Source organism: Scyliorhinus canicula, chromosome 6 (assembly GCF_902713615.1).
Source record: "Scyliorhinus canicula chromosome 6, sScyCan1.1, whole genome shotgun sequence".
NCBI classification, from domain to species: domain Eukaryota; kingdom Metazoa; phylum Chordata; class Chondrichthyes; order Carcharhiniformes; family Scyliorhinidae; genus Scyliorhinus; species Scyliorhinus canicula.
Genome location: NC_052151.1, coordinates 30,286,347 through 30,303,846, shown reverse-complemented (window position 1 = coordinate 30,303,846; position 17,500 = coordinate 30,286,347). Strand labels below are relative to the sequence as shown.

At 47.3% G+C, this 17,500-nt stretch overlaps 1 protein-coding gene across 1 annotated transcript in view; it reads right to left on the bottom strand.

The window, feature by feature from the left end:
• The window catches only part of anapc1 (anaphase promoting complex subunit 1), a 309,365-nt gene that overhangs the window by 261,436 nt on the left and 30,429 nt on the right, over positions 1-17,500 (bottom strand). Inside the window, exons 11-15 of the mRNA XM_038799110.1 lie at positions 11,865-11,960; positions 10,722-10,812; positions 6,793-6,858; positions 3,944-4,081; positions 2,091-2,231 (exon numbers count right to left, since the gene is read on the bottom strand). Of these exons, the coding sequence (XP_038655038.1) occupies positions 2,091-2,231; positions 3,944-4,081; positions 6,793-6,858; positions 10,722-10,812; positions 11,865-11,960 (532 nt within the window). The remainder of the gene's footprint in view (positions 1-2,090; positions 2,232-3,943; positions 4,082-6,792; positions 6,859-10,721; positions 10,813-11,864; positions 11,961-17,500) is intronic.

Sequence of the window (17,500 nt, the reverse complement as noted above, 5' to 3'; positions counted from 1 at the left end):
ACACTGATGGAATGCCGCACTGTCAGAGCTGCCCTCTTTCAGCAGTGATAACTCCAGATCCCCTTAGTTCCCTCAACTGCATGAACAATATCTCCAGGGCACCATTGAAAGTATTGGAGCTTCTCCCCACACCGTTCTGACCACTACTTATCTCTCAGGAGGCAGGGTGTGGGGGTGGTGGATGGGATATCCGTGGGGATGGAGAGGGTAACCGGAGGGGGGTAAGGTAGGCGGGGTCATGGGGAGGTGGGGGGGCTGGAGGGGGTAGCAGAGTAGGTGTAATCGAAGATTAGTGAGGGTAGGTGGGGCAGTCAGGCAATGGGCGGGGCAGTCGGGGGGTTGGACGGGGGAGTGAGGAGGTGGACAGGGCAGCCGGGGGTGGACGAGGCAGTCGGGGGGGGTCTGGTGGGGAGGAGGGAGCTGGAAGTGTCAGCACTTCAGTGACTCAGGAGTCACAACTGGTTTTAATTCTTCTAACTTTTCTCGGTACCTATCCTGCAAAGTGAGTCGGAACCATCCAAAATCGCCAATTTAAATCAGAGTTTCAGAGGCTTCCAAACACAGGCTAATTGCCAAAGGAAGTTGAAGCTTCACAGGCAATTCCTCTGCTGTCAGTGTGTGGGCTCTTTAGAGGGAGCCCCCAGCACCTCACCTGGGGTAGCTCTGGGATACGACTATCATGGGAACGGCAGATATGGGCCATAGTTTTGTAGCCACCTGGGTTGGCCACTTCCTGATTTAAAATGGAGATTCGCAAAGAACACAGGGAAAATTGGACAGTATAAGAAAACAAGCAGTTTGCAGAGTTCTTCTGTATATTCGAGTTGCAGAAAGCAGACAGCATTGAAACCAGCAATCTGAATATTAATGAGCGATTCCCAGGCACAATGGTAACAATCGAGAACGGTCAAAGCAGGGCCAGATTCCTCGGCGCCAGCAGGAGTCCAAGACAAAAGAAGCTAACGAGCACCCAAGGAACGCCCAGCGATCAGCCCCAGTATTGGGGAATTCAAACCGATCGATTGGTACGTGATCCAATCGATTGGAGTCAGGTACGGGGTCCGCCCAAAAGGGCGCGAAGCCCCTGGGGCCTATAAAAGACAGTCCTAAGTTCAATTCAGTCTCTTGGCCGGCCCTCCCAGCAGAACACCTTAGCAGCTTGGAAGAACTCTTGACCGTGAGAAGGAGAGGCCTGGCTAACAGCTACACCGACAAGTAAATGTCCAGTCAACGCACGCTACGAGATAGGCGCTCCTGACCCTTAGTCCGTACCAGTTGGAAGCCTGCAGCCCCAGGATTGAACAAGAGGCCATTGTTCCCTGACCCAGTGGGTTCTTTTCCAAAGATAAGTATTGACCTGTAGTGTAGAGATAGTCTAGTTTCGTAGTGTTTATGCATGAATAGCGATTAAATGTGTATATAATAAACGTGTTTTGATTTGAACCTTACTAACTGGTGTACTGAGTCATTGATCAGCACTTGAACTTCGTGGTGGTATCATAAAGATACCTGGCGACTCTAGAGCAAGGTAATAAAACAGAGTCAATTGAGTGTAAAGCACACTCACCAGAACGAGCAACAGTTTACCTCATCATTCGCCTCATTGTAGATTGTGGAAACTTGCAGTATGCAAATTGACTGCTGCGTTTCCTAAGATACAACACAGACTACACTTCAAAAGAAAAGCTGTGTCATTGGTTGCAAAGTGCTGGAGGTATCCTGAGGTCATGAAACACATTTCAGAAATGTAAAATTTCCTTTATTTCCACATTAGGTGGACTTTATAAAAGCAAACAAAAATATTCAAACGAGTTTGAGTTAAATGTATGGTCTCTGTGCAAATGAGTTACTCTTACCCCACCAGTTCGTGCATATTGCATTGCTGAAGGGCAACTCAGTTACATGAACTAGCACCCAACAGGCTGGGGCAGTAGGATCCAGATTACTATACATTCTATCTCCAGTTGGAGGGGTCCAATACCCTGATTGTTGGAAGTAAACTCTCAGCACCACTGAGCTGCTTTCCCAGCCAATGATGGAAACCCAGAATGCCGATGTTTACACTGGCCAGGTCCACAACGCTAACATACCAGTGTGACTCTGTTTTGGACAGGATCACGCAGGGAGTGAATGTATGTTCCAATCTGGTGGAAAGTGCAGTCGTCCATGTACAACGAGTCATGAATCTTTGTGGAATCGTTGAGCTCCGGGACTGGGGAAGGCCACACAGCCTACGGATTGAAAAAAAAAACAAACTCCAATTAATAATCATTTCCTCACAAAACTCTGCCATTGGCCATTTTGTCTTAAACACGGCTTTCAAAATATCGAGTGTCCTCCATAGAAAGGTATTTTGCTATCAAGTAGTGTAGACCAACACTCACACAAACAGTAATACCACAAAGCCTGACTTCAAGAAATCGGGCAGAGCTACCAGGTAAAACAGCAAATATTTTGAGTTAACCATCTGAGATATCTCTAATTCTGGCCTCTTATGCACTCAGAATTATAATTGCTCCACCGCCGGCAGCCATGCCGTTAGTTACTTAGGCCCCAAGCTCTGGACTCCCTCCTTACGCTTTTCAACCTCGCTTTCCTCATTAAACCTACCTCTTTGACCAAGTTTTTGGTCATCTATCCTATTATCGCCTTAAGTAGGACTGAGGTGAGGGGAAATTTCTTCATCCAAAGAGTGGTGAGCCTGTGGAATTCATAACCGCAGAAACTAGTTGAGGCCAAAACATTGTATATTTTCAGAATGCAACCAGATATAGCATTTGGGGTAAAGGGGATCAGGCTACTGAGTTGGATGATCACGCATAATCATAATGAACGGTGGTGCAGGCTCGAAGGGCCAAATGGCCTCCTCATAATCCTATTTTCTATGTTTCTATGTTTAAGTAGCTCAGTGTCATTACATAGTTACATAGAATTTACAGTGCAGGAGGCCATTTGGCCCATCGAGTCTGCACCGGCTCTTGGAAAGAACACCCTACCCAAGGTCAACACCTCTACCCTATCCCCATAACTCAGTAACCCCACCCAACACTAAGGGCAATTTTGGACACTAAGGGCAATTTAGCATGACCAATCCACCTAACCTGCACATCTTTGGACTGTGGGAGGAAACCGGAGCACCCGGTTTCACTGCAATTATATGGAACCTTGGTGAAACCACACCGGGAGTAGTGTGCGTAGTTTTGGTCTCATTACCCAAGGAAAGATACACTTGCCATGGAGGGAGTGCAATAAAGGTTCACCAAACTAATTCCTAGATGGAGGAATTGACCCATGATAAAAAAATTAAATAGCCTTTATTCCCTGGAGTTTAGAAGAATGAGAGGTTATCTCATTCAAACACGCACAATGGTTAGCACTGTTGCTTCACAGCTCCAGGTCCCAGGTCCGATTCCCGGCTTGGACTCCGTGCGGAGTCTGCACGCTCTCCCTGTGTCTGCGTGGGATTCCTCCGGGTGCTCCGGTTTCCTCCCACAAGTCCCGAAAGACGTGCTTGTCAAGTGAATTTGATATTCTGAATTCTCCCTCTGTGTACCCGAACTGGCGCCTGAGTGTGACAACTAGGGAATTTTCACACTAACTTCATTGCAGTGTTAATTTAAGCCTACTTGTGACAATAATAAAGATTATGATGTGAGCGAAAGCTTTCCGGAAGCAGCGCTGTCGGTTTCGATACTCACATCATAGAATTGACCGAAAAATTAATGCCTATTTGTGAGGAGGAGGCTGGGATCTAGGCTGGTGATAGAAGAAAACATGACAAGCTTGTGGGCTATTGCTACACGATAGGCTGATGCATAATCCAGAACTCAACGATTAACATTAGTCATTTTATGGGATAGGCAGTGTGCATCCCGAGGTTGCCCACTTTCGGAGAAGAGCAACATTGCATTATGTTAGATGAACAACTTGTCAAAACACTTGCCTCATCCAGTGTACCAGGGTGTCTGCTTGAAGATCTAGCTGGGGTGCTGATACTGCCCAGCGGAGTGCTAGGCCGTGGTAGTGTGTTGGACATCGATAGTGAGGGAGTTGGAAGTCCAGCAATAAACACTTTTCCTACCTTCAAAAAGAAACAGAATTTACACGTTTCAAATGCGAATTTACAAAGTCATAAATAACAGAGGCATTTTTGGAATGTGCTGACTATAATTGTAGTGTTTTGCTGAGGAACAGTGTGTGCCGAGGATGAAAGCAAAATACTGCAAATGCTGAAGGTCTGAAATAAAACAGAAAATGCTGGAAAAACTCAGGTCTGGCAGCTTTTGTGGAGAGGATAACTCTTGAAGAGTCACACGGACTCAGAATGTTAACTCTGTCTCTCGAGATGGTGCCAGACAGGCTGAGATTTTCAAGCATTTTCTGTTTTATGTCTAGGATGTATAGTCCGACAGGTAAAGGAACAGCCCTGATATTTTTGTGAAGAAGGAGCAATTTTAGGTCAGTGGCACTGACAAAGTTGGAATCCTCATGTTTTTTAAATTGTTATTCTTTCACAGAATGAACATTGAATTAGTTAGCATCACTGGCTAACCAAGGTTTTATTGCCCACCCCTAAGTGCCCTTTGGAAGGTGTTGGCGAGCTACCTCATTGAGCCACTGCAGTGTAGGTACATCCACAGTGCTGCTAGGAAAGGAGGTTTGGATTTTGACCCAGTGAGAGTGAAGGAAAGGCTACAAAGTTCCAAGTCAGCGGTGGTTTGGAGAGGAATATTCAAGTGGTGGTGTTCCCATGCATCTGCTGTCCTCGTCTTTCCAGGTGGTAGAGGTCACAGGTTTGGGTAGTGCTGTTAAAGGGCCCTTGATGAATTGCTGAAGTGCATCTTATAGACGGTACACACTGCTGCTACTGCTGGTCAGTGGCGGAGGGATTAGAAGTTTGAAGCTGGGGTGCCAATCAAGCGGGCTGCTTTGTCCGGGATGGTGTTAACTTCTTGAGCCATGTTGGAGCTTCGCTCATCCAGTCAAGTGGAGAGAATTCCATCACACTCCAGACTTGTGCCTTGTAGATGGTGGCAGGGCTTTGGGGAGTCAACAAGCGAGTTGCTCATTGTAGAATTCCCAGCCTCTGACTTTCTCTTGTAGCCACAGTATTTATATGGCTGGTCCAGTTCAGTTTCTGGTCAATGTTGATAGTGGGGAATTCAGCAATGGTAATGCCTTTGAATGTCATGGGGAGATGGCTAGATTCTCTCAGTGGCAGGTTGCTGAGAATATTTTGGACCATTACACTGGTTCCAGTGACTCTGGAAGATCCGGTTAAGCAGCAATTGGGGGTTGGGGAGGGGCTAGCAAAATATTTTTCAGCAAAGGGCGGGTGTCTTCTTGCCGGTTCAGGGAACCAAGGTCAAATCAATCAATCAATTGGTTGCATTGCAAGGCTGCATTTTTAGATTTTACCCCGACCTCCATTGGCGCTGTAACTCTTGCTTTAAATTGCTACCCAGTGACACCTGATGGCGTCTGCATGCATAACAGAAAATGAGGACACAGGACCAGGCTCAGCTGTGACACAGTTCTGCATGGCTGGCCGACACTGACTGTCACACATAATGCCCATTCAAGTGAAGTATGGTAAAGGATGCATGGTAACCGTAGAACGGTACACCAGGAAGGACGTCAAAGTCTTCAGGGAAGTGGAAAGGTGGGGTGACGAAGGGAAGAAAATTAGGAGGATTTATTTCTTTTTTCTAAAAAAAAAGATAGCCTGTGTCAAACAACTTGCCTCGGGAAATATGCATGCAATTTATGCACCAAAATCTGTTTCAGCCATGGGGACAGAGTATCATTCTTGAAGTGGAGTTAGGTTGGGGAGGCTCAAATCCCATTCCAGCATGTATCCTTCAACCTGGAGTTTGCGCGTTCTCCCTGTGCTTGCGTGGGTTTCGCCCCCACAACCCAAAGATGTGCAGGATAAGTGGATTGGCCACGCTAAATTGCCCCTTAATTGGAAAAAATGAATTGGGTACTCTAAATTCATTTTTTAAAAAGAAAAAAATATTATTCTTCAACCTATATCACAAGATGAAAAGAGATCAACTGGTCTTTATTGTTTTGCTGTTTGGAGGAGATGACTGTGCACATTTTGGCCGCGGTGTTTTCCTACATTGTAATAGTGACTACAACTCAAAGTACCTCACTGGCCGTAAAGCACTTCAGAGCTGAGGTTGTGAAAACTCGGCCCCTCAAGCCTGCTGCGCCATTCAATAAGATTGTGGTTAATCTGATTGCAACCTCAACCCCATACTCCTGCTTACCCCCGATAAACCTGTCACCAACCACCCCTGCCCACACCCCGTGTCAAAAAAGAATATGTCCATCTCTGCCCGAAAAGTATTCGAAGACTCTGCTTTTAGTGCCTCTTGAGGAGTTACAAAGGCTCACGACTCTCAGAAAAGATTTATGCCTCATCTCGGTCTTAAATGAGCGACCCCTTATTTTTACGATAGTGACCCGGTGGTTCTAGATTCTCCTACAAGAGGAAGCATCTTCTCCGCATCCACCACTCAGGGTCTTGTTTCAATCAAATCACCTCTTACTCTTCTAAACTCCAGCAGAGAAACATTTCCTTATAAGAATACCTGCCCATTGCTGGTATTAGTCTCGGAAACCCCTGAATTGCTTCTAACGTTATTTACATCTTGCATAAATCCCAAGACTTTATTTTTAGCGCTGTCCACCCAAAACCTGTGCAACATCTACTTTGAAAGTAAATGGTTTTACACTTTACAGGAAGCAGTGGAGCCTGGCAACACATTGCAAATATTAACTTACCCGAATAATGCCAGTGTACAGCACCAGGTTGCCATTACTCTCCAGGACCACCATTGTGTTGACACTCTGTTCACAAAGACAAGACATAGAACATTACAGCACAGTACAGGCCCTTAAGGGAGGAATAAAGGTAACCTGAATTTGCAAAATTAATGCCAATATTTCATACTTCTGGCAGCCTAACTAATTTGTAAAAGGGGCATTACGATTATATGCACAATTCATAATGGATATGGATGGGGAAGAAGTACATAGAACAATACATTTGGGGTGGCACAGTGGTTAGCACTGCTGCCTCACAGCGCCAGGGACTTGGGTTCAATTCCGGCCTCGGGTGACTGTCTATGCATAGTTTGCACGTTCTCCCCGTGTCTGCGTGGGTCCCCCCCCCCCCCCCCCCCCGAGTGTGTAAAGGTTCGGTGGGGTTACAGCGATGGGTCGAGGATTGGATCTGTGTGGGGTGGTCTTTCAAATGGTCGGTGCAGAATCGATGGGCCGAATGGCCTCCTTCTGCCGAGTAGGGTTTCTATGATTCTATGAAAAAGAGGCTGCTGAAGGTGGAAAATGTCCTTCTGTCTGGTGGTCGACTGGCTGCAATAAGGATAAAGAAAACCCTAATATCTACCACTTATCCATCATTGGAGTAGGTATTTGGGAACTAATCCTTCTGTCCCCCATCTCAGCACTGATTACGTCCAGGGAATGGGGTTGAATCTATCGGCCGGAATGGTAGGAGTGCATGAATAGTGATTTTAGATGAAGATTATGAATACAGTATAGCCTTCAGGGGAAGTGTACGGGGGGTTAATTTGATGACACCATCACTGGATCGTGGGAATCTTTTCTAATTGCAAAACACATTACATCTGAGAAGGGCAGCACATTATAACATATGGACAGATATAGTCAGGCAAACAAATTAGTTGCTGTATGTTTCCAGGCATTAATACTTCAAACGATGCTCTGAACAACATCAATTCATTAAGGTCAAAAAAACAATGAGATGTGTTGTGCCCTAAACCACATCCAATCAATTGGTTTTAATATTTATCGTGTTTGCTGTTTTCGTTGCTTATTTCATTTTTAGCCATTGCTTCTCAATGTCAAGTGCCAATGTTTAAAACAAATTGTTTTTCGCTTTAACAGAAACAAATCTTTCCACGGAATTGGAGACTTAGCACTGATCCAATCAAAGGTGACAGCATGATTTACTAGCAAGTCAATCGTTGTCGCTCATTTCTGCTCAGAAGTCAATACTGGCAAGGTCTCTCGGGGTTTTAACTACAAGTTGTCCACCATTGCATTTTACTGCATAATAACAAAAGCTATTCCACAGGCGTCTGGTTTTTAAATTCGGGCGACACGGTATTAGAAGGTATTAGTATACCAACAACTTGTGACTCTCAGCAGTCGAGGATTGATTCATGCTCTGAGCTGGCGTTTACAGTGGTCAAGCACTGGGAGCTGTACAAGTTTCGTCCCATTGTGAAGTGGGCAGGCAATGAGGCAGAAGAACCTTCATTTCACAGTGCGCTTGCACAATTGGGTGAGATTTATCGTCCAAAGAAAACTCATTGCATTGGTTGTAAAAGTGTTTGGGGGGGGGGGGGGCCAAAAAAAAGATATCCACAACACAAACTGCAGAATACTTCAATTTTCAAGGCGGCAAGGTGGCGCAGTGGTTAGCACTGCTGCCTCACGGTGCCGAGGACCCGGGTTCGATCCCGGCCCCGGGTCACTGCCCGTGTGGAGTTTGCATAGGTTTTGCCCCCACAACCCAAACATGTGCAGGGTAGTTGAATTGGCCACGCTAAATTGCCCCTTAACTGGAAAAAATGAATTGGGTACTCTAAACTAAAAAATCAAATCCACCAATTGAGCCAGTCTCTAGCCACACGGTGATCAGTGGGAGGCAGGCACAAGTGTTAGCCTGACTTTCAATCTCATTAAAATTTAACAGATTCTGCAACAGAAAATAAAAATGATTGTGAAACACAGGTGAGATGCCAATAAGCTGTGCACAGAAACAGGGTCAATCTACAGAAGCACAGCTAAACAAATCCAAATGCTAAATAGAACTATCTGATTATGCAGACATAACTGCCACGTACGAGATAATGAGGCGTCGTCAATAAAACTTAGCAAAAGAACCACGTTGTTCAAAAGTAACGTTCTCAAATTTGGGCCCCCCCGGGAAACATGTTCAGGTATCTGCAGGTAAAGGCGTTTGCTAGGCGGCAGGTGGAGGGATTCCCTTCGCTTCCCGCAAGGGGGGTGAGTGATAGGGTGCTTTCGGGGGTCTGGGTTGGGGAGGGGAAGGTATCTGATATCTACAAGGTAATGCAGGAGGTGGAGGAGGCGTCAGTAGAGGAGCTGAAAGCTAAGTGGGAGGGGGAACTGGGGGAACGGATCGAAGATGGAACATGGGCTGATGCCCTGGAGAGGGTTAATTCTTCCTCCTCATGTGCGCGGCTTAGCCTCATCCAATTCAAGGTGCTGCACCGGGCCCACATGTCAGGGTCTAGGATGAGTAAGTTCTTTGGGGGCAAAGACAGGTGTGTCAGGTGTTTGGGGAGTCCAGCGAACCATGCTCATATGTTCTGGGCATGCCCGGCACTGGAGGAGTTCTGGAAGGGGGAGGCGAGGACGGTGTCGAGGGTAGTAGGATCCAGGGTCAAGCCAGGCTGGGGACTCGCGATTTTTGGGGTTGGGGTGGAGTCGGGAGTGCAGGAGGTGAAAGAGGCCGGTGTGCTGGCCTTTGCGTCCCTAGTAGCCCGGCGGAGGATCTTGCTACAGTGGAAAGATGCGAGACCCCCAAGCGTGGAGACCTGGATCAACAACATGGTGGGTTTTATTAAGCTAGAGAAGGTCAAATTCGCCCGGAGAGGGTCGGTACAAGGATTATTTAGGCGGTGGCAACCTTTCCTCGACTTTCTGACTCAACGATAGGGTACGGGGTCAGCAGCAGCAGCAACCGGGGGGGGGGGGTCTCTCTCTGACCTGTGAACAGTCCTGCAGGGTAAATGGGAGTGGACAGCGGACACAGGCAGCACGGTGGCACAGTAGTTAGCAGCGCTGCCTCACAGTGCCACGGTCCGGGTTCAATTCGGCCTTGGGTGACTGTGTGGCATTTGAACTTCCTCCCAGTGTCTGTATGGGTTCCTCCGGGTGCTCCGGTTTCCTCCCACAGTCCAATGTGCAGGTTAGGTGGATTGGTCATGACCAATTGCCCCTTAAGTGTCCAAAAAAGATGTTGGTTAGATTAAGGGGTTATTGGGATAGGGTGGGGAAGTGAGCTTGAGTGGAACACTCTTTCAGAGGGTCGGGGCAGACTCAATGGGCCGAATAGTCTCCTTCTGCACTGTTGGGATTCTATAATTCTCGAGGTAGCCAGAGTCACCAAATGGCTTCTTGAATATCCTGGAATAGCCGGCTCACTTAATTTGGTTTGAACTACACCTTGGTAATGAGTGGTGTAAGCAGCTTTTAAAACATAACCATAGGAAATGTTGCCAAGAGAATTTCAATTGTTATGCCAGTAATGATGCTGCCTGGAGCACCTTTGTTACCTCCAATGCTTCCAATGTTCATCCAGCCAGCCTCCTAACTTCTATTCTCAATAAATCCAACTATGTTGTATGATCCTTATTTGCACGTCTCCCACTCCACAATTGTGCCTTCAGCTGACTCGGTCCCAAGCTCTCAAATCCCGCCCCCCCTAAACCTCTCTTACATCTGTGAAGACGCTCCTTAAATCCTACATCTTTGCCTGAGCTACCCTAATATCTCATGTGACTCAGTGTCAAATTTTGCTTGAATCGTTTCCGTGATGTTTCTGGTCATTTTATTACCTTTAAGGTGCTGTTTAAAGACAGCTTGTTTAAATGTGTTCTGTTTGAACAGCTGCAGGGTTTAAAATACCAGCTCACCTCCACAGGGGCAGCATCTTTCGCCTGTATGACGGTAACTGTTCCGAAAATCAGCTGAGTCAAGTCATTGCTTTCTTCAAATTTCACACATCTGTTCAGGATTTAAATAGAAGCAGTAGAGAAAAGTTTTCCAAACACTGAAGATGCAACCAGGTGCCTAAGCAAGCCATCGCATCATTTTTACCAAATCACCCATCATAGAAAATAGATCGAAACTTCAATCAAATTCTCAATAAGTTGAAAAATCTCGGGTTAGAATTTGCAATGCAAGGCGACGGCACAGGGTGGTATTCAGAATGTGAACGTTGGGGAAGGGGAGAAGCTACCCTGCACCAACACACAGCTCCTTCCATTGACAAATAGGCCTTTCCAACGTCTTGGCAAAAACAAATTCGACAGGCTGAGGAAAGGAAAGCCGAAAGGATTGACAGGGAGCAAATCATATTTTTAATAATAATCTTCATTGTCACAGTAAGAAGTCTGACAACACCAGGTTAAAGTTCAACAGCTTTGTTTCGAATCACAATCTTTCGGTGCACAGCTCGTTCCTCAGGTGAATTCTCCGAAAGCTAGTGATTTGAAACAGACTTTAACCCTGGTGTTGCAAGACTTCTTACTGTGCCCACCCCAGTCCAAAGCCGGCATCTCCACATCATGGCTACCATCGACTCCGCTTTATTGTCACAAGTAGGCTTACATTAACACCGCAATGAAGTTACTGTGAAAATCCCCTAGTCGCCACATTCCGGCGCCTGTTCGGGTACACAGAGGGAGAATTCAGAATGTTCAATTCACCTAACAAGCATGAGAGAAGGTGCAGACTCCGCACAGACAGTGACCCAAGCCGGGAATTGAACCTGGAGCTGTGAAGCAACGGTGCTACCCACTGTGCTACTGCACGGTGGCTGAACGAACGCACGAGAGAAAGTTCTCACTTTCAATTTCCACCCAAATATATCAGACGACGGCAAGTAATGTGGCCAAAAGCGGGATATGCATCCGAACACCTAAATTACATTTTATAAAAACACAGTCCGGCTGTCCACTCATCGACCAGTAAAAATCCTTTAAAAGTAAGATCAAACGCAGCACATTTCAACTTTTAGTTTATAATTTGAGCAGGTTTTCACTGCTGACACTCACCGCAGCTGATGGCGAGATTCCACCAAGTAGCATAAAAACTTCTGACCGCAGAGATCACTGGTAATAAATACTTTTGCGGCCTGAGAATTCTTTTCTCTGTGAAAATAGAAGTCAACACTTGAGGTTTCTGCAATGCAGGCAGGTCTACTGCAATGTCTCGGCGGTTCTTTCGAGATTACTCCCCCGCAGTTCTGATAAGGAGTTCACTTACAAATTGCCGATCTGCCTCTCACTTTCAGGAGCAAAGAACAAAGAAAAGTACAGCACAGGAACAGGCCCTTCGGCCCTCCAAGCCTGCGCCGACCATGCTGCTCGTCTAAACTAAAATCTTCTGCACTTCCGGGGTCCGTATCCCTCTATTCCCACCCTATTCATGTATTTGTCAAGATGCCCCTTAAATGTGACTATCGTCCCTGCTTCCACCACCTCCTCCGGCAGCGAGTTCCAGGCACCCACTACCCTGTGTGTAAAAAACCTACCTCGTGCATCTCCTCTAAACCTTGCCCCTCGCATTTAAACCTATGCCCCCCCTAGTAATTGACCCCTCGACCCTGGGAAAAAGCGTCTGACTATCCACTCTGTCTATGCCCCTCATAATTTTGTAGATCTCGATCAGGTCGCCCCTCAACCTCCATCATTCCAGTGAGAACAAACCGAGTTTATTCAACCTCTCCTCATAGCTAATGCCCTCCATATCAGGCAGCATCCTGGTAAATCTCTTCTGCACCTTCTCTAAAGCCTCCGCATCCTTCTGGTAGTGTGGCGACCAGAATTGAACACTATACTTGAAGTGTGGTCTAACTAAGGTTCTATACAGCACAAATTCACAGTAAAGATGAAAAGGTACACCGTTTGCTGAGAGAAAATCATCTTCGTGCAGCTGTGACCCAGTGATAGAAATTTCTCCTCTAATTTTACAGTTGCAGAAACATCACTGCAGAAACTTCACAAGATCTCGGCAGAGTCTTCATTCAATACTGAGCGGATGCTGCACAATCAGAGATGAGGCAGTAAGCAGAGGCCCCATTCAAATGGGTGTAAACCACGCTTTTGTATTCCAGAAGAAAAGCAGTTTCCCATTTTCTTGGCCAATAGCCATACTTCAGCCAACACCTCTAACAGGTCACTTATCTCATGCTAGGCACAAGCTGGCTGCTGTGTTTACCCAAAGTATCTGGGTGCCAGAAACAATTCACAAAGAGTGAAGCAGCTCGTTCATGTCCCTAAAACATGAAAAGTTATTACATGAGCTATTTTGCTCCCCCTGATTTGGCCTAGTCTCTAAAAGTGACCATAGATGGATTGTTCCCCTGTAATTCTTTCATGGGATACAAGCATCGCTGGCAGTGCCAGCATATGTTGCCCATTGCTAATTGCCTTTGAGCAGAGTGGCTTGCTAGGCCAATTCAGAGGGTAGTTAAGAGTCAATTACATTGCTTGGATTAGGAGTCATCGGTAGGTTAGATAATAATAATAATCGCTTATTGTCACCAGTAGGCGTCAATGAAGTTACTGTGAAAAGCCCCTTGTCGCCACATTCCGGCGCCTGTTCGGGGAGGCTGTTACGGGAATTGAACCAGCGCTGCTGGCCTTGTTCTGCATTACAAGCCAGCTGTTTAGCCCAGTGCTAAACCAGCCCCTAGACCGGGTAAGGACGGCACATTTCCTTTCCAAACCAGGTGGGTTTTTCGATGGTGGCTACAGTCATAAGTTTATTGACACCACCTTTATAGTCCAGATTTTTATTCACAGAATCTAAATTCCACCAGGGACTTGAACCCGTGCCACCAGAGAATTTTTTTTTTTTATAAAGTGTTTTTATTCTCCATTTTCACATTTTCCTTCAAATTTTACACCCCACCAACAAGCAGTAAACGGTAACAAATAAAAAATCAATACCCTTCACATCAATAACGATCCCACCCTCCCACCACCCCAATCAACGGCCCACCTGTCAACATATGCATCAAATAAAACAAACCCTCCCACGGTGGAAAACAAAAACAAAGGAGAAAAAGAAAAAGGAGTCCGGGACCGCCCATGGTCACCATTAATCTAGAGTCCCCCCCGTCACCCCCGTCCCGTCTCCCCGACCCCTGACCCTCAATGCCATCCAACCTCCAAAAGAGTACCGTAAATGACACCCAAGAGTTGTAAACTCCCCCCCTCCCCAACTCCTCCCCTCCACTTCTTCTTGTAAAAACTCCTCCCCCCCCCCCAACCTCAGTTCCTTCCCCCAACTTTCCACCCCGGCTAGACCCCTAGGACCCTGTTCTGCCAGGCTCCGATGGCCGCACCCCCAACCCCACCTCACTCCCGTTCACAGGCCGGCTTAAACCGGCCAGCGTGGAGGCCCCCACCCGGGTCTCTTTCCCCCTTGCCTGGCCACAGGAAAACCCAGAAATCCCCTTTAGCACACAAACCCCGCATACACACCCACACCCCAAAGAACCCTCATTGCGAGTGAAAGTCCCATCTCTTCCCTTGTCCAAATATATACAACGTTGGCTCCTTTAGCCCATACACCAGCACGCAGTGAAACAAAAAAGAAAAAATACAGTCATGACGCCACATTGGTACATGACCATTTCTCAATTCTGCCACAGTCCTTCTGCCTTCGCAAACTCGTCCGCTGCTTGCGTCGTCCCAAAATAAAAGTCCTTGAACTTGTAGGTCACCCTCAGCTTCGCTGGATATACAATGCCACACTATACCTTGCTAATGTACAGTACCCTCTTCACCCGGTTGAAGGCAGCCCGCCCCCTCGCCAGCTCCACTGTAAACTCCTGGTATACGCGTATACCAGCTCCAGCCCACTGCACCACCCGCTTCTGCTTAGCCCAGCACAGGACCTTCTCCTTTACACTGTACCTACGGAAGCACAGAGTCAATACTCTTGGCGGCTCACTCGGTACAGGCCTCCACGACCGATGAGCCCGATCCAGCTCATATCGGGAGGGATCCTCCCCCTCCCCCAATAGTTGCGCCAACATCGTGGTAAAATACTCAGTCGGCCTCGGGCCTTCCACTCCTTCGGGCAGCCCCACAAACCTCAAATTCTGTCGTCTGGATCTGTTTTCCAGGTCTTCCATTTCGGCTCGCAGATTCTTATTGATATCTATCACCTTCCACATCTCCTTCCCCATCGAGGTAAGTTGATCACCGTGCTACAATAATCTCTCTTCCACTTCCTTCAGCGCCTTGCCTTGCTCCTGCACCTCCCCCACCGCCGTCCTCACCGTGGAAATTGCCTCCTCCACCAGCACTTTCAAAACCGCCCCCATCTCCTTTCTCATTGCCTCCAAGTGTTTTGTAAACTGCCTCTCGAATTCCACGGCCATCACCTTAGTTATTTCTTCAGCTGTAAGCAATGTGGCCTCCCCTGGTGCTCTCGCCTCCATTTTCCTTGCTGACCCCGCGGTGACCTTTCCACTCCCCGACGAACTTTCAGCTGCTTTTTTCACGATTCTTTACTGATCCTTGACATTTCCCTTTACTGTGCTTTCTCCCGACTTTTACTGCCTTCGCTGCCCCGAGGAGGCGTTAAACCCCGACAATGCCGTTCCCGAATGGGAGCCCTCCAACATCCCGCGGTCACTGGAAGTCATGCCAGAGAATTAAGGGAGTTTAAAAAAAAAAAATTTAATGTACCCCATTCATTTTTTCCAATTAAGGGGCAATTTAGCATGGCCAATCCACCTAACCTGCACATCTTTGGGTTGTGGGGGCGAAACCCACGCAGACATGGGGAGAATGTGCAAACTCCATACGGACACTGATCCAGGGCCAGGATTTGAACCCGGATCCTCAGCGCTGCAGTCCCCACGCTTACCACTGCGCCACATGCCGCCCCAGAATTAAGGGAGTTAACGTTTCATGCCTGGATGACTTTTTCTCAAAGTTAGAGAGAACTGGAAATGGGGTCAGATTTATGCTGTTGTGGGGATGGGGAGGGGGCATCAGGGAGCAGTGGGGCTGAATTGGGGGCCAGCAATAAGTGGAAGTTGTGGACAGAAAGACAAAAGCAATGTAAATGGGGGTGATAGGCTAAGAAGGGTAAGAAGTCTGCCAACACCAGGTTAAAGTCCAACATATTTGTTTCAAACACTAGCTTTCGGAGCACTGCTCCTTCCTCAGGTGAAGACCAAATTCCTTCACCTGAGGAAGGAGCTGCGAAAGCTAGTGTTTGAAACAAACATGTTGGACTTTAACCTGGTGTTGTAAGACTTCTTACTGTGCTCACCCCAGTCCAACGCCGGCATCTCCACATCAGGCGAAGAAGAGTATTGACAGGGGCACATATAGAGATTAGGATGTGTGAATGGCAGAACAAAGGTGAGCATTATGTCAAAGGGCAACTGGGAACAGATTGCCCAAGTGGGGTGGGGGGCGAACAATAGTGAGGGAAAAAGTTGACTGCACGGCGACACAGTGGTTAGCACTGCTGCCTCACAGTGCCAGGGACCGGGGTTCAATTCCGGCCTGGGGTGATGCCGCTTAGTGTGCAATGGTTGGGTGGGGTTACTGGATAGGGTGGTGGAATGGGCCAGGGTGGGGTGCTCTTTCAGAGGGTTGGGACAGACTCGATGGGCCGAATCTGCACTGTCGGGAATCAATGAATTTATGAGAAGCAGATCAATGGAAGAAATGAAAATAAATGGATGGAAATAAAATGGGATGAAGGCGGAGGAGACACTAAACACAGATGCGGTGATTGCTTTGCAGAACACCTTTGGTCCGTTTGCTAGCAGGACCCAGAGCTTCCTGACGCTTACCATTTCAACCCAACGCCCTGCTCTCACGTTCACATGTCCATCCTTGGTCTGCTGCAATGTTCCAGCGTAAACTGGAAGAACACCACCTGATCTTCCAATTCAGCATGTTACTGCCTTCTGGACTTAACATTTGAGTTCAACAACTTTAGGCTGTGAACTCCCTCCTCCACCTTCACCCCATTTTTATTTATATCAATTTACTTTGTTTCCAATTATCTGTTTTTCCCTCACCAATGTTTCACCCTCCCCCCTCCCCACTTGGCCATCTGTTCCCTGTTCCTAGTTTCCCTTTGACACAATGCTCAGCTTTGTTCCACCATTCACACATTCTAATCTCTTTATGCGCCACTATCGGCATCCTTCTTAGCCTGAGGCACCCCATTTACATTCCTTTTGTCTGGGGCGGCACGGTGGCGCAGTGGTTAGCACTGCTGCCCCATGACGCCGAGGACCCAGGTTCGATAGCAGCCCTGGGTCACTGTCTGTGTGGAGTTTGCACATTCTCCCCTTGTCTGCGCGGGTCTCATCCCCACAGCCCACTGGACACGCTAAATTGCCCTTTAATTGGGAAAAAATGAATTGGGTATTTTAAATTTGTAAATTTAAAAAAATACTGTCCACGACACCTTTGTCAAACTCCACCTATCGCTGACTCCCTATCCAGCCCCACGGTCTATGCCCCCACAACAATAGAAATCCGACCCTATTTCCAGTCCCTTCTAGCTTTGAGAAAAAGTCATCCGGATTCGAGACGTTTGCTCCCGTCTCCCTCCACAGACGCTGTCAGACCTGCTGAGATTGTCCAGTGTTTTCTGTTTTTGTTTCAGATTCCAGCATCCGCAGTAATTTGCTTTTATCCGC